This window comes from Nothobranchius furzeri, chromosome 8 (genome assembly GCF_043380555.1).
Source record: "Nothobranchius furzeri strain GRZ-AD chromosome 8, NfurGRZ-RIMD1, whole genome shotgun sequence".
Classification (NCBI taxonomy): domain Eukaryota; kingdom Metazoa; phylum Chordata; class Actinopteri; order Cyprinodontiformes; family Nothobranchiidae; genus Nothobranchius; species Nothobranchius furzeri.
The window spans coordinates 65,161,056-65,175,717 of NC_091748.1; the positions used below are offsets into that span (position 1 = coordinate 65,161,056).

The 14,662-nt window shown below is 38.7% G+C and overlaps 1 protein-coding gene across 3 annotated transcripts; it reads left to right on the plus strand.

Moving 5' to 3' along the window:
- The first annotated feature begins 2,305 nt into the window (after nt 1–2,305).
- slc5a5 (solute carrier family 5 member 5) lies at nt 2,306–14,261 on the plus strand. Of its 3 annotated transcripts, XM_015970821.3 has the most exons (16): nt 2,306–2,411; nt 3,250–3,650; nt 3,884–3,949; nt 4,076–4,127; nt 5,109–5,176; nt 5,533–5,687; nt 6,023–6,163; nt 6,619–6,748; nt 7,044–7,132; nt 7,555–7,667; nt 8,111–8,181; nt 9,299–9,385; nt 9,545–9,747; nt 10,586–10,683; nt 10,758–10,843; nt 12,943–13,155. In XM_015970821.3, exons 2-16 carry the CDS (start codon nt 3,285–3,287, stop codon nt 13,006–13,008), a joined length of 1,791 nt encoding a protein of 596 aa, XP_015826307.3. In that variant the 5' UTR covers nt 2,306–2,411; nt 3,250–3,284; the 3' UTR covers nt 13,009–13,155. The 3 variants fall into 3 exon arrangements, with proteins under 3 accessions (XP_015826307.3, XP_015826306.3, XP_054608203.2); XM_015970820.3 differs by lacking the exon at nt 10,758–10,843 and having other exon boundaries at nt 12,943–14,261; XM_054752228.2 differs by lacking the exon at nt 10,758–10,843 and having other exon boundaries at nt 5,572–5,687; nt 12,943–14,261.
- The last annotated feature ends 401 nt before the right edge of the window (nt 14,262–14,662 follow it).

A 14,662-nucleotide genomic window follows, 5' to 3' on the forward strand; every position in this document is an offset into this window, starting at 1 on the left:
GATTTCCTGATTTTAACAAGCTGACGTAACAAGTTGAGAAACGGTTTTTATTCTCACGGACAGAAAGACAGTAAAAAAAAATCCTGTCTGATATGTCTCCTGTACAGGTTACACACTATTGTTTTCTGTTTATTTAAGGTCTTCATGAAATCTTTCTCACAGTATTTTTGAAACGATTAATTTTACCTATAAAATTTTACTTTAGCAAACTTGTCATTGCAAACCTTTTAAGCTGTTATTTGCATTAAAAGGATTTGAGTGGAGCTGAGAACATTTGTCCTATTTATTAAAGAATGTGAAGATCAACACATGCCCAGGTTTCCTCACAGAACAACTTGAACTTTGCAGAACCTACAAGTTAGTTTTAAAAAAAACTCTGAGTTAAGTAAACCTGCTTCATCCGGATCTGATTTTAAGAAGATTCTTTAAACTGATTAATGTAGAATCAGACAGATGATGCAATTTAGTAAAAACAAAAGCACTATTTTGAAAAAATGGATGGGTGTGAAATTATAGGAAAAGAAACCTAGCTGACAGCTGTGGCTTCCTCTATTTAGAAAGGCAGTTTCCTGTTCTAGTTTAGACTAAAATCACATGTTGTGAACAAGACATGTATAAATGCTCGTCATTGTATCGCCGATGATTCTGATCCAGTTTTATGCCAACAGCATCTAAACCTGTCAAGTCAGCCAAGGAATCTGATGCAGATAGACCAGCAAAGTAGGGAAAGGAGATTGCTCTAGAGAAAAGCATGGCAGACGACCATTATAAGTCCCCCCACATGTTTTTGTGGTGGATTTGATGTACGATGTAACAATGCGAGGGATCAATTACGAACCTCCTCCTTATCTAGAGGGAGAACATTATTTAACAGCCAGGATTTTATACTCAGTTAGGTTGCTCATGTTTTAAATGAGGTGAATATATTCACGAGTGAAATGGCCATCATTGGCAATTAGAAGACAAAATCATTGGTATGTTTTTATTTACAAGGCAGTGTTTGGATTGTTACCTCCTTAAATTTGCTCATTAATCACACGAAAAAATGTTGATTCCCATTCTTTAAGGTGTAACGATCAGTTGCTACTTTCTGTTCCTTTTGCTCGCACACAGTTAGGAAAGAAAGCCTTCGCCTGCTCTGCTCCTTCTGCTTGGAACCAGCTGCAGAAAACCTGGAAAATGACTGAGCAGGTTTCGCTAAATGCCTTCAAAACCAAACTGAAAGTCAGAGACTGCATTAGTAACTTGTAACTGCTTTTAATGATTGAGTGTTTTATCATTGCCATTATGTTGTAACTGTATTTTTGCTGCCTCTTGGCCAGGACACCCTTGTAAAAGAGGTTCTTAACCTCAATGGGTCTCTATCCTGGTTAAATAAAGGTTAAATAAAAAACAACAGAAGGCTGATAAGACTGATGGGATGTCCTATTTCTATTGCTGGGTCATCAGGAAGCTGGGATCTTCATTTCAATTCAGTTTATTAATCATAATGCAATTTACGTAGTTTCAAAGTTTCCTATTTAAGGACCAGCTCAGTGGCCTAGTGGTATGAGTGTCCACCCTGGGACTTAGACATTAGGGTCCAAATCCTGGTTGGATCACACCAAAGACTTAAAAAATGGGACCCAATGCCTCCTCGCTTTACACTCGGCTTTAAGGGGCTAGATTGGGGGGTTGAACCACCTTATGGTTCCTGAACGCAGCTGCTTCTGCAGCTCACCGTTCCCCCAGGAACAAATTTCTCGCACCAGTGTGACAACTGTTGGGACTTTAATCTTTAAACTCAGCAGATTGCACCGAGTCACTGACTTGAGTCATAGACTTTACAGCAATCCCCATACTAAGCAAGTATGTAGTGATGGTGGAGAGGAAAACTCCCCTTTAACAGGAAGAAAACTCCAACACAACCTGGCTCGGTATGAGCACCCATCTGCTGCGACCCACTGGGTTTTTGAGTTAACTTTTTTGTACCACATTTATGATTTTTTTTATTTTTTGTTGAGAAGACGTATTCAGTAACAAACACAAAACTCTTTTTGTCCCATTTTTTGACATGTGTCATGAAATTAAATCTCTCAGACTTTAATTATTTCTGCAACTTGGGTCTGATTCATGTTCTTGTGTGTTAAATAAATATTATAAATATATTAATCAACCCAACAGAAGCTGAGATAGAGAAAAGTTCATTTCTGATTGGGTCTGTAAACCCTTCAAACCAACTCACCCTCTCATCTTAAGCACCTGAGTGCTTACCTGGAAACACACACACACGCACACACACACAAACACATGCACATGCGCAGGCACACACACACAAACATGATGCAGAGGAGGTGTGGATGTGAGATTGGAGAGGACTGTCAGCACATTCCTGTTTCACTGACCGGATTTAGCTGAATGTTGGAGCTGAGGTGAGTCTGAAATAGTTATTTAAATTTCTGATTTTAAATGACTTTGTTGTTCAGGAATAGAGATAACTTTTACCTAAACTAACTCGAAGAAAATGTAAATTAGATGTTCATGTATCATAAATCTTTAAATAAATGATAATCTAATGAAGGAAAAAAAACACAATATTATTCATAAAGAGTTGTTGTCATGAATTTTGTTACTGAAGTGAATGCAATAGGTAACAGGAGCAGTTTTAAACAGATATTTTAAAATTCATATTCAACCTTCTAAAAATGTACATGTTGAGATCAAGTGATTAATATCTTCTCTGATTGTTTGAGGGACAATTATTACACATCCTGAGTTTAAACAATGCAAAACTTCAGTCATACACTGAAAAAAAAACTCTTTGGGGTTACATGATTTTATTCTGTATCAGTTCCATAGCCTTTCAAGTCTTCTTATTTTACTAAAAAATAATAATAAATGTTTAGTTCTGAAGATGAGGAAACAGACATTTAAAGCATAGCTAAAGCAGATTTTTCAAAGAGGTTAAAGAAGAAAATTTGTTCAAATTGTTCTCATAATAAAACATCCAGTCAAACAATGTTTTCCATTTTTCTAAAATTCAAGATTTATCTTTCTGTCATTCATATTTTGTTTGATATTTTGCTTTTTTCTGTTATTTGGGTTAATTTTTGACCATGTTGACAACAAAAGAATTTCACAGATTTGTTCCCTCTTTTTTACTTTGAACATGTAAAAAAATCTTCTTTGTGGATTTTTAAATCCAATTAAAATATCACTTAAATAAACTGACTTAATCAGTCCCTAATGAACTCTAAATCACCTTGACAGATCTTTTAAACATCTGGATCCAGCAGAAGCAGAAAATGGAGGAGCATTCGTCCACTGAGTTATTCAGACCTGTTTTTGTACTGGCCGACTACACTGTCTTTGCTGCCATGTTGTTAGTTTCCATGGCGATAGGACTTTTCCAAGCCCTGAAGAATAAGCGAAGTGACACCCCAGCAGAAGCCTTCTTCACTGGTGGTCGGAGCATGCCAGCTGTGCCTGTTGGGCTGTCGCTCTGTGCCAGTTTCATGTCAGCAGTCCAGGTTCTGGGTGTTCCCTCTGAAAGTTATCGCTTCGGCTTCAAATTCCTCTACATGTGTCTTGGACAAAGCATCAACTCCTTGCTGACTGCTTACCTGTTTTTGCCTGTTTTCTTTCGACTGGGCATCACCAGCACCAATCAGGTTCCATGTGTCTTTTGTTAAATTAACCATTACTATTTGCTTCTAATGCACTAATATAGCAAAAATGTTTAAATTCTAACTCATTCCAGTGTAGAGTTAGGTTCAGAATTGTTCTGAACCAGATTAAATTCCTCAGTGGTTCAAACACAGCAAATTAAGAGGGTGTAGAAAGATGAGTGATGTTTGCAGAGAAGCTTTATGATGTTGTGACTCCAACCATCTGCCTGTCACAGTATCTGAAGATGAGATTTGGCAAAGGGATGCAGCTGTTGGGAAGCCTCCAGTTTCTCCTTGCAACGGTACAATCAGCATTTGTTCATCAAAGTTCAAAGACTTTATTGTTTCTGAAGAAAATATTAAACTTTGCTAGTTGTAATGTTATTTTCTGGATGGCTATTGGTTTGCTTGTGTTCTTATTTTCTCAGCTGCTTTACACGGGGATTGTCCTTTATGCACCAGCCTTGATCCTAAACCAAGGTATGAGAATGGAACATAGCTGTGCAAGAAGATTATTGATGACATGAGTTAGAGGTATTGGGACACTGGACCAGCTCTATACTCTTGGCAGGGTCCTGGAGGTTGAGAGGGAGTTAGCCCAACTGATCCACTTGTGTTTTGTGGACTTAAAGACCTTGTAATTGGAAAGTTGCAGGTTCGATCCCGACTCTGACCAGAGAATAATGCTGCTGTGTCCTTGGGCAAGACACATAACCCACCTTGCCTGCTGCTGGTGGTTGGAGGGACCGGTGTCGCCAGTGCTTGGCAGCCTCGCCTCTGTCAGTGCACCCCAGGGCAAATGTGGCTACTTCGTAGCTCATCCCCACCAGCGTGACTGTGTGTGTGAATGACTTATTGTGTTGTTAAGCGCCTTGGGGGGTTGTAGAACCTAAAGTATGCGCTATACAAATACAAGCCATTTACCATGTCTCTAGTGGAGTCCTGTGAGAGAGTGTGGGTTACCTGGCCCCTTGATACAGGAACTTGGGGCCCTGTACAATTGGTGTCAAAGCTTGGTCCGCATTCCCGGCAGTAAGTCTTGCTCATTTCCAGTGAGAGCAGAACTCCACCAAGGCGCCACCGGTCCCTCCGACCACCACCAGCAGGCAAGGTGGGTTAAGTGTCTTGCCCAAGGACACAATGACTTTCGACAGACTGAGCGGGGCTCAAACCTGCAACCTTCTGATTACGAGGTGAGCACTTAACTCCTGTCCCACCGTCGCCCCTGGGACTGGCAGATAAATGGATGGAGAGTTTAACAATTATCAAGCACATTAGCTAAAGGAATTTTAGTTAACAGTTTAAACTGCTTTCACCATGTTTTAAGAATGATGGATAGAACTTTACTAACTTACTTGAAACCTTTAAAAGCCGCTATTCAGATAGTTCTGGATTTTGTTAAAATATGTTTTATGAAATAAGAATTCTGTTAAGATAAAATAAATCTTTTTACTTCTGCAGCCACTGGACTGAATATGTGGATGTCTTTGTTTTCAACTGGGATCATTTGCACAGTGTACACCACACTGGTGAGAACATGGTCACAATCATCTGATAAAACCAGAATGGGATGTTGGAACAGTACTTTGTTTGAAAATAGAACTAGATTTTTCTTTATATACATATATTCCCCTGTCTTTTGACAAAATGTTTACTCTCAACAAAAGCACAAACCTTTCTTCACTAAAAACTCATTAAAAAGGCACAAAAACCAAGACCCACAACTCATGAAAACTTTTACAAAAGGCATTTGATTAATGTTGAATATTTTTGATCACAACAAAATTAAGACATCATTTTTAACACTTTAACTCAAGATAAAAGGGGGAATTATGTTCACAATGTTGTTCTGATTATCTTACTCTGTGTTTTTGTTTTTCAACAGGGAGGCATTAAAGGTGTAATCTGGACTGATGTGTTTCAGATTGTCATCATGTTGGCAGGCTTCATGGCTATTTATGTCCATGGCACAATTCTGGTTGGCGGTCCTGCACAAGTGCTGAAGATCGCTTACAATGGATCACGCATAAATTTTCATGAGTAAATTAATTTTCCACACATTAATGAGGTTTACATTGATCTGAATTATTCATTTCCAATAAACACTAAAGACTTTCTGCAGATTTTATTGAAGAGTTTGCATTTTTTCCACATGCATGTGTGGGTTTTCTCTGGGTGCTCCCGGGTTTCCTCCTGCACACCAAAATAATTCATATTAGGATAACTGAGCTCACTGTAAATTGCATTGTGTTCTCCATTTTAAGTTGCATTGCATTATAGTCAATAAACAATCATTTTATACTCATAAAATCTGTTATTCTTGATTTAATTTGTGTTGTGCTACATTAACAGATGTATTTGATGTTTCCCCACAGTTTTGACATTGATCCACAGAAACGTTACACTTTCTGGAGCCTTTCTGTTGGTGGTTCATTGGTTTGGTTGTCCATGTACGGTGTGAACCAAGCACAGGTTCAGCGCTACATCTCCTGTCGAACAGAGCGAGAGGCCCAGTTGTGAGTGTTGACTTGTATACAGAGTGTGTTTAGAATGGGGCCAAGGACACATACTTGAGGTACACCACAACTCACCAAAGTCAGAGCCGACCATAAGTCGGTAATGCTAAAACGAGTGACTCTACGTTCACTTTTTAAAATATGTAACACTCTACTACATTTATGACTCAAAAAATGTTTTACAAAACATGACTGGATTTTGTATGACTGGCTCTAATACCATGCATCACAGTAACAATATGTTGAAAAACTTAATGGAGTCATGGATACTACTTTTGTTTTGGCCAAAAACGGTTAAATTCAAAAGTATGAAAATAAACAACTACTTCCATGTTTGGTTTGTTAACTAATGGCCCATTCACAATGTCTTGCAAACCAATATATCATCAGCAAATTGGTTTATTTTGAGTGAAGTCTATAAATAAATCTCATTTACTTTACTTTTTCCTTTCCAGGGCTCTATTTGTGAATCAAGTGGGTTTGTGCCTCATTGTGAGCAGTGCAGCAACCTGCGGCATTGTTATGTTTGCATATTACAACTACTGTGATCCGCTGAACTCTGGGAAGATTTCTGCACCCGATATGGTACACAAAGTTCTCTGGACAAGGACACTGATTTTTATGGATTTACCCTGACTCTTGTAGGTTTTGAGTAATCTTTGAGTGCCAGATCCATTGATGCATTATTTATTGGTGTTCCAGCTCTTGTTTTTAGATTATCTTAATGTTACAGTCCGACTGAGGAAATTTCTCAGTAGGTTTCTTTTCCAAGTTTATCCATATTTTTAAGTTAACAGATGAGCTATGATGTGGCAAAACTAAAATGTTTTTGTAATTTTAAATATCCACATTTCTTTTCTTACATTTATTTCTGATGAAGTACATGCCATTCTTTGTGATGGACATATTCCGAAGCCATCCAGGTTTTCCAGGTCTTTTCATCGCCTGTGCATTTAGTGGAACTTTGAGGTATTTTCACTTCATTTTAGTTTCTATTCATCTAACATTAGTCAAACGTTTCCTCAATACAGGAAGCCAGTAGTGGACATTATTTCAGACATGGACCATAAAGTCACTCTTATTTTTCCCCAAGTGTTTACATGTTTTGCATCTTAGTGTGTGAGTGAAGATGTAGTTAGTAGGTGAGGTCTTAATCTAACAGCAAACAGGAACATTTTCTATGGTTTCCTGTCACTTATCAGATTTCTGACTTCCTTTATGTTGAGGCCTGCAGAAATCTTTGCTTATAGTTGCATTGCTCCGTATTTCACGTTTTCATCTATGCAAAAGAGATTAGAATTTGGTTCATAGTTTTATGTAACACTGAAATATGTTTGTGCAGCTGAGCTCAAGATGTGAGATTACTGGTGGTTATTTGTTATTTTTAACAGCACGGTTTCCACGAGTATCAATGCCATGGCTGCAGTGACCTTGGAGGATGTGCTGCGACCCCATCTGCTCCACATGACGCAGAAGAAACTGATCCTTGTTTCCAAAGGACTCTGTAGGTTTTTCATTCTGTGATTCCACCCAACCTCGTCAAGTGTCTTTTTATTTACCAGTTTTTGTTTTAGGCTATCAGTTGTTTTCCATACAACTTTGCGTCATAAACAATTTAGAGTAACTACATTTAAACTCCATTTTTCAATAAAGCCGGAGTCTTTGACCTTTAAATGACACCTCACTCAAATCTGTAGCTTTCATGTCTTCACTGGCTGCAAATGTCAAAATCCATAAGACTGTTTGAATTCTGACTGGATTAATAAATGGGCTTGAGTTTCATTACTATTCCAGAATGCTTTCAGCTTTTCTCTCAGGTTAGCATGTAGTATTTTTATCTATCCCATGTTGTTTTTTTTGTAAAATGGCCCATGCTTTTGACAGCATCATTGAGATATTTTCAAATGGAATGATTTATATAATATGTGCTCTCTTGCTTTCTCTAAGCAATCCTTTATGGAATCGGGTGTATCACTGTGGCTGTTTTGTCTTCCTTCCTGAGCTGGGGAGTTCTTCAGGTAAACAGACTTTAAACCTTTAAGAGATCAAAAACAAATACTTTCAAGTATTTTTACTGTAGATTAGCCTGCCATCCCATATATGTGAATATATAGTCTAGACACGACCCATTGAGGGATCTCATTCGTGGGGCGGACTCTTCGGTTGTCTTTCAAACTGTCAGCATGCTACTGGACAACAAACAAGGTGACATACTCACTGCTACAGATGTCAGTCAACGGGGAAGTCCGCCATACACTGTCGAAGAAGATACAAATACATCCTGTTTATAAATAAAGGACTTAAGTACCTTTATTTGCTCAACTGAAAGAAACGTCCACGTCTAAAATAATCCAAAGTTGATGCCAAAGCCGTTTCCAACGAGCTGTCCCCATCTTAGTTTTGCCCAATCGCAGTAACATCCTGCCCACCAAGGAAGCGATTGGCCCACCAAATCAACAGAGCGCTGTGATTGAACCTCCACCAGACTGGTCAGGGCTGCAAAGGTTCCAATGGAGCATGGCTAGACCATACAGAGCAAAATCTTTTTGCTTCTGCTACTGTCCTTCTAGATTTCTTGGCTAACTGTAGATTTGATTTCATGGAAAAATTGATGCAACAGAGAAGCTTGACTTAAGATTTTCTGTTTCACTTCTGATTCTGGACTCCTGGACATCAAGGTCTTGTTTGTGTTTAAAGCTCTTCACAGTCAGGCTTAGCTCCACTCTTCTGCTTGAACCCGTTCCCAGGATGCCATTCTCAGATCCAGATAAAAAAGCATAGGTGACCGTGCCTTTGCGGTTGTTTCCCTTAACTTCTGGAACAATCTACCTCTCCACAGTTGATCATCTCAGGACCTCAAATATTTTAAAAGACCTCTTAAAGACCCACTTGAACGCTGGCTTTTGACCCCAGTTAGATGGATTACCCTAAGCCCCAGTACCTCCCTCATGTCCTTGTGTATTGTTTTATATGCAATGTATAATAAGTTGTTGTAGTGCTGCTGTAAAGCACTTTGGAGCAACCTTGATTGTAATAAAAATGCTATATAAATGAAACTGACAGTGAAAAGGGTCTTCTTGCATTGTAGAAGAACATTTAGTGATTCTCTGATTTTGTTTTGTCATCTTTGTTCAGGGTTCTTTCACTGTCATGGGTGTTGTCAGTGGGCCATTACTGGGTGTTTTCATTCTGGGAATGTTTATCCCTGCTACAAATAGGCTGGTGAGTCACTGGTAACTCAATTATCTCCAAGAATTAAGAACCTTTATTTTCCTCTGACTTTCATCTTGAAGTGATTATTTCAGAGTCTGTTCCTTTTGTTTACAGAAGAAAAAAAAAGATTAACAGATTATTGCAATTTAAATATTTGTTTTATTCTAGGGGGCATTCTCGGGGATATTGGTGGGCTTCTGTGTGTCTCTGTGGCTGGCTGTAGGTTCAACTCTTCACCCACCCAGTGAGGAAACAATGGGTGTTTTGCCGAGCTTCACCGGAAGCTGCAGCCTCGCTAACATTACGATGAGCCACAACTCTAACCAAAAACAAAAATCCATTTCAACCGTTCTACATCCCAATGATAAGCGGTTAGTCAGATCAATTGTTTACAACTACACACATTTTAATTTTTAAGCTCAATTATCTTAGACTGGCTCTTTTTTCCATTTTCAAGTACAAAAGACCAAGTTCACTTATTTTCCCAACATATTTGCAGTGGTCTCTAGTATAATCGAATGCCTTGTGAGTTGATCTCTTTGGGAATTAACCTCTGGTGCTCCTGTTTCAGGAACTAGAAGTGAACCAGAGGAGAGGTGAGCAGATTAGGCAGGTTTTGAAGTCTTATTTCCTGATATTCGGTCATCTCACCTCTGATTGGCTAACAGCAAAGTGACTTTACCACAGATCCTATTTGCTTTGCAACATTGATGTTTTATCTCCACACAATAACAAGCCTGAGGGAGTTCTGCTATGTTGTGGAATAGAAAATGCTACTTATTAGCTTCTACTAGCCGACGCCATGGCCAAGTCATGCTCTGCTTTCTCCGTGAGCCTAAATCAATAACAGCCTTCCCCGTCGCGTTGCGAGCAATGATGGGTGAGTTTGTGAATGCTAAGTTCACAATGTGACGTTCAGTTGTCACTGGCTTTTCTAATTCGAGAGTTTCCCTGTCTATTTTCCATCAGCGGCTAATGCAGGAATTAGGTACAGAAGTCTATTTTCATGTTTAGCCTGCATGTGAAACTCAGAGTTACTCATCTTATTTCAAGACTAACAAGTAAAAAATGGTTTGTCAGTGAACTTGGTCTTTAAATAATGATAAATGCACAATAATGCACAAATGGTTCAAATAATACTTCTATTAATTTTCTTTTGATACTCTTTTCTCTCTCTCTTTCACCATCTCCCAAACAAAAACAAACTAGTGGGATCTTTAACTTCTACTCCACATCCTACCTCTACTTTGGAGCCATGGCCACCAGTACAGTTGTGCTGGTTGGACTGGTAGTGAGCTATGCAACAGGTAAAAACACTGTGTCAAAATACTTGTCACTACAATGCTGCAAAAGCAAATGGAGTTGTTTCTTCATAACACAGGACCGACAAAAAGGAGTCAGATTAAAGAGGGTTTACTGTGGTGGGACCTGAATAAAAAGAAAGAGGAGATCCCATCACAACACAGAGTAGGTGGTGGCACTCTGTTTTTCTTCAAATTTTGGACTTATAAGATTTATGTTGTTCAGAATTATAATAACTGTAAAACCGATGAACTTGAACACAAGTTAAAGGACTCCTCTTGCTCTTCGAGTTTTAGTGTATTTTCATTTTATACAAGGCTTCTGGTAGCATTTTTATAAGTGTTCTACTGGTCTGTTGGTGAAGAAAGAGCTGAGCTGGAAGGCAGAGCTCTCGATTTACTGGTCAATCTACGGTCCTACCCTCACGAGCTTTGGGTAGTGACCCAAAGAATGAGATGGCAGATACAAGCGGCAAAAATTAGTTTTTTCTGCAGGGTATCTGGGCTCTCCTCTTGAGATAGGGTGAGAATCTCAGTCCTCAGGGAGGGGCTCGGTGTAGACCCGCTGCTCCTGCACATCAAAAGGAGCCAGCTGAGGTAGCTTGAGCATCTGGTTAGGATGCCTCCCTGGTGAGGAAGTCCCAGAACATGCTGGATGAACGATGTTTCTCATTTGGCAAGGGAACTTCTTGGGATTCCTCCAGAGGAGTTGGCCCTAGTGGCTGGGGAGAGGAAAGTCTGGGCCTCTGGTTATGGAGAGAGAGGTCCAAACTGCCCTCTGCCCAACAACCTCCTCCAGTTGCAACAGTGAGACCTCAAAGCATTCTCTGCCAGTCTGGAAATACAATCCCTCCAGCGTGTCCTGGATTGACTCGGGAGCCTCCAACCAACAGGATATGACTAAAACAACTCCCCATAGAGGCGTCCAGGAGGTATTCTGACCATCTCAGCTGGCTCTTCAACATGTGGAGCAGTGGCTCTACTCCAAGTCTCCCCCGTTATTCAGTCTCCTCACTCGTATCACCAAGTATTTTTTCTATCATTACTCAAAGCTCATAACCTGATGTAAGGGCTGGAATGATGATCAACAGGTAAATCTGGAGCTTTGCTTTCTGGCTGAGCTCCTTCTTTCCCTCAACAGACCTGAGGCTTCATTTATAAAACTTTACTTATGGACAATGCATACTAGGCTATGGGGCATGGGGAAAAAACTTTTAACTATGGAAGAAATATGGGTTCACCAGAATATGATGATCTTGTGGCCTTTGAATTTCTGTGACTGAATTCTTATTCTGTTAAATTATGCATTTGATTTTTTTCACTTAAAATACACCAACGAAATATCATCCATAAAAATTCTACTGCAGAATTACATCTTCAAGAATTAAACAACAGATTTCAATGTAAAAAAATTCAACAGTAAAAATTCAACAACAACTCAGGGAAGCTCCTGGTGACCACAGCCAAACCAATCGTCACTAGAGTCAACGCTTCACTGGTGTCACGTGATCAGCAAAAAATGGTAAAAATGGTAAATGGTCTGTATTTGATATAGTGCCTTCTAGGGCTCTACAACCCCCCAAGGTGCTTTATAACACATTCAGTCATTCACTCACGCACACACATTCACACACTGGTGATGATGAGCTACATTGTAGCCACAGCTTTCCACAGCTCAAACCTGCAACCTTCCGATTACGGGGCAGGCATTTAACACCTCTGCCACCATCGCCCACGCATATATGAATGTAATATCTTAAAAACAGTAGATTTTAATTACAGATACAAATTTTATTTTCAGTTCAGAGATGGGGGTTGATTGTTGGTTGTGTGTGTGTGAGAGTCTTCAAGTCTAAAAATGTGCATATCTGCATAATATTACCGCAACGGTGTGTCTTATGAACGCAAATTGTGCGGCATTCGTTCCGCCTCGCTTGGTGGTAATATTGCGGTACTGGTCTGTTTTATAAACAACTATTGCGCCATGATGCAGCAGGGAGGAGGTGTCATGATCATGTGGGGAGTTACTGTCGAGCTCTGGCCATCAACTATATTGAAAATGAAAGTAAATACAGGCACTAAGTTTTGTTTTTGTAAACAAAATCAGCTGAGACAACAAACTGGAGCAATGCAGCGCTCCTGGAGCTTCTCTCCGTTAGAACTGGAGGTCAGGTTGACATTGTTTTGTAAAAACGGCCATTTACGAGGCTAGGGATTTACATCAGTTGTGTTATTTTCTAACCAAATTTCTTGCCTTCCTTTCAGGACAGAATGCCCGAAAAACCTCGGGTGATTCCTTTGATGAACATGAACAAAGAAGAGGTGCTCTAAAAAATGATGAAGAGTCTATTAACATTTCATGCCTTGTTCTCCTATTAAGTTTTTACCTTCCACATTCTGTCGCTTCAAAAACAATCTGCACCACATTTGAGTTAGATTGGTGGCTTTTTTACAGTTTCACATGCTGGCATCAGATATTTTTTGGAAAATGTTTTCATGTAATCCTTCTGTGTCCCATTTCTCTGGAACTAAGCACACCTGCATCATGCCAACAGTTGCATGAAAGGAACTGGTAAAATGAGTCAGTTGAAAAAGAGTCTGTCTTTTATTTCCTAGTCATGTGGCCAGGAGGAATTTAATAATTGTAGCAATAACCGTATAATGCAAAGTATTTTTAAGCATGGTGGGGTTTTTTTTGTTTGTTTGTTCATGTATTTTAAGGTTTTGCAATTGACCAACTTTTATATGAACAAAAACACAATTTAAAAAAAAATCCAAATTACGTTATTGCTCAGTAACAAAGATCTGAAGTTAATGGAATTATCAAATTTTTATGCTTTATGCATGTAACTGTAGACTAAGTTTGATGTTTGTTTATATTATGTTGTATTTCAGCATTTACCACCACTGCAGTTTTTTGTCATTGCCACCTTGTAGATATAACACTATTACACTTCCTTTTTAATAAGGACATTCTTGGTATTTAATAATTGCCAATTTGATATATATGGAGAAATGTCTCACTGAAAATAAAGCAATCTGTTAAAATGTATTGTGTGTAGTCATTTTAATCACATATATGAAGAATTGCTTGTTAACTGCTTAAATATTTGTGGAAGACAAACCAACAAATATCTGGCCTCCTACTGCCTGATTTAAGCAGGAGCGCCTCCAGAAATGTTTGATGGGGGTGGCCAGACGGGGCCAAAGACATTTTTGGGGTGGCACACCAAATTGGTCCTTGTGGTAACTCTGGGAGAGTTTACCCTTTGACAATGTATTGCGTTGCTCCTTTATTTGTTTTTATTATTAAAATAAAAAAAAAACAGTACGTATCCAAAACATTACTTAAATTTTACAAACATTTCAGTTATTTAAAATGTTATTTCAAAATGTATTTTTTGTTTAATTCACCTGTTGCTGTATTCACAAAAACTATGGAGATAAAAACTTTTTTAAATGGTGAGCAGCAGAAACATGTTTTTTTTTATTCAGATTATTTCTTTACTCATTAATTGTATTATTTATTTTGCTTTACAATTACATCTTGAATAGATAAGATCAATTTATGGTTTGAGTGAACATTAATGATTTATTAACACTGGCTTTTCCTGAGGGGGGGGGGGGGGCAGCAATTTCATGGCCACTCCTTGGGGGTGCCATTGGATTTAAGTACCTATGGTAATATTTTTAAGAAAAACTGGGATTTTTATTTCCTCCCTTCCAGTTCTAAAAATCCATAAAATAAAAATAAGCTTAAAAGTCCATCTCAGAAATACTTTGTAGTTCAAAAGTATTTTATTGTTAGGTTGATGCTGACACCTGGTGATGGAAACTCATGAATGCAGCTCCATTAAAGGCTGAAAAAGAGCAATTCGCATTTTAATCACTTTGTTTATGTTTAATGCATTTTTTCATCATTCAAGCATTCCAGGAAAACCCAACATTCCCAAGCACTCTCATCTCTGGTGAAATAATGACAGTT

Excerpts from the sequence above, each read along its gene's own strand:
- slc5a5 (XM_015970820.3), top strand. The coding sequence starts at position 3,285 with ATGGAGGAGCATTCGTCCACTGAGTTATTCAGACCTGTTTTTGTACTG. Across the intron at positions 6,164-6,618 it reads ACAGAGCGAGAGGCCCAGTT|GGCTCTATTTGTGAATCAAG; the intron begins GTGAGTGTTGAC and ends TTTCCTTTCCAG. Across the intron at positions 9,748-10,585 it reads CTACATCCCAATGATAAGCG|TGGGATCTTTAACTTCTACT; the intron begins GTTAGTCAGATC and ends AAAACAAACTAG.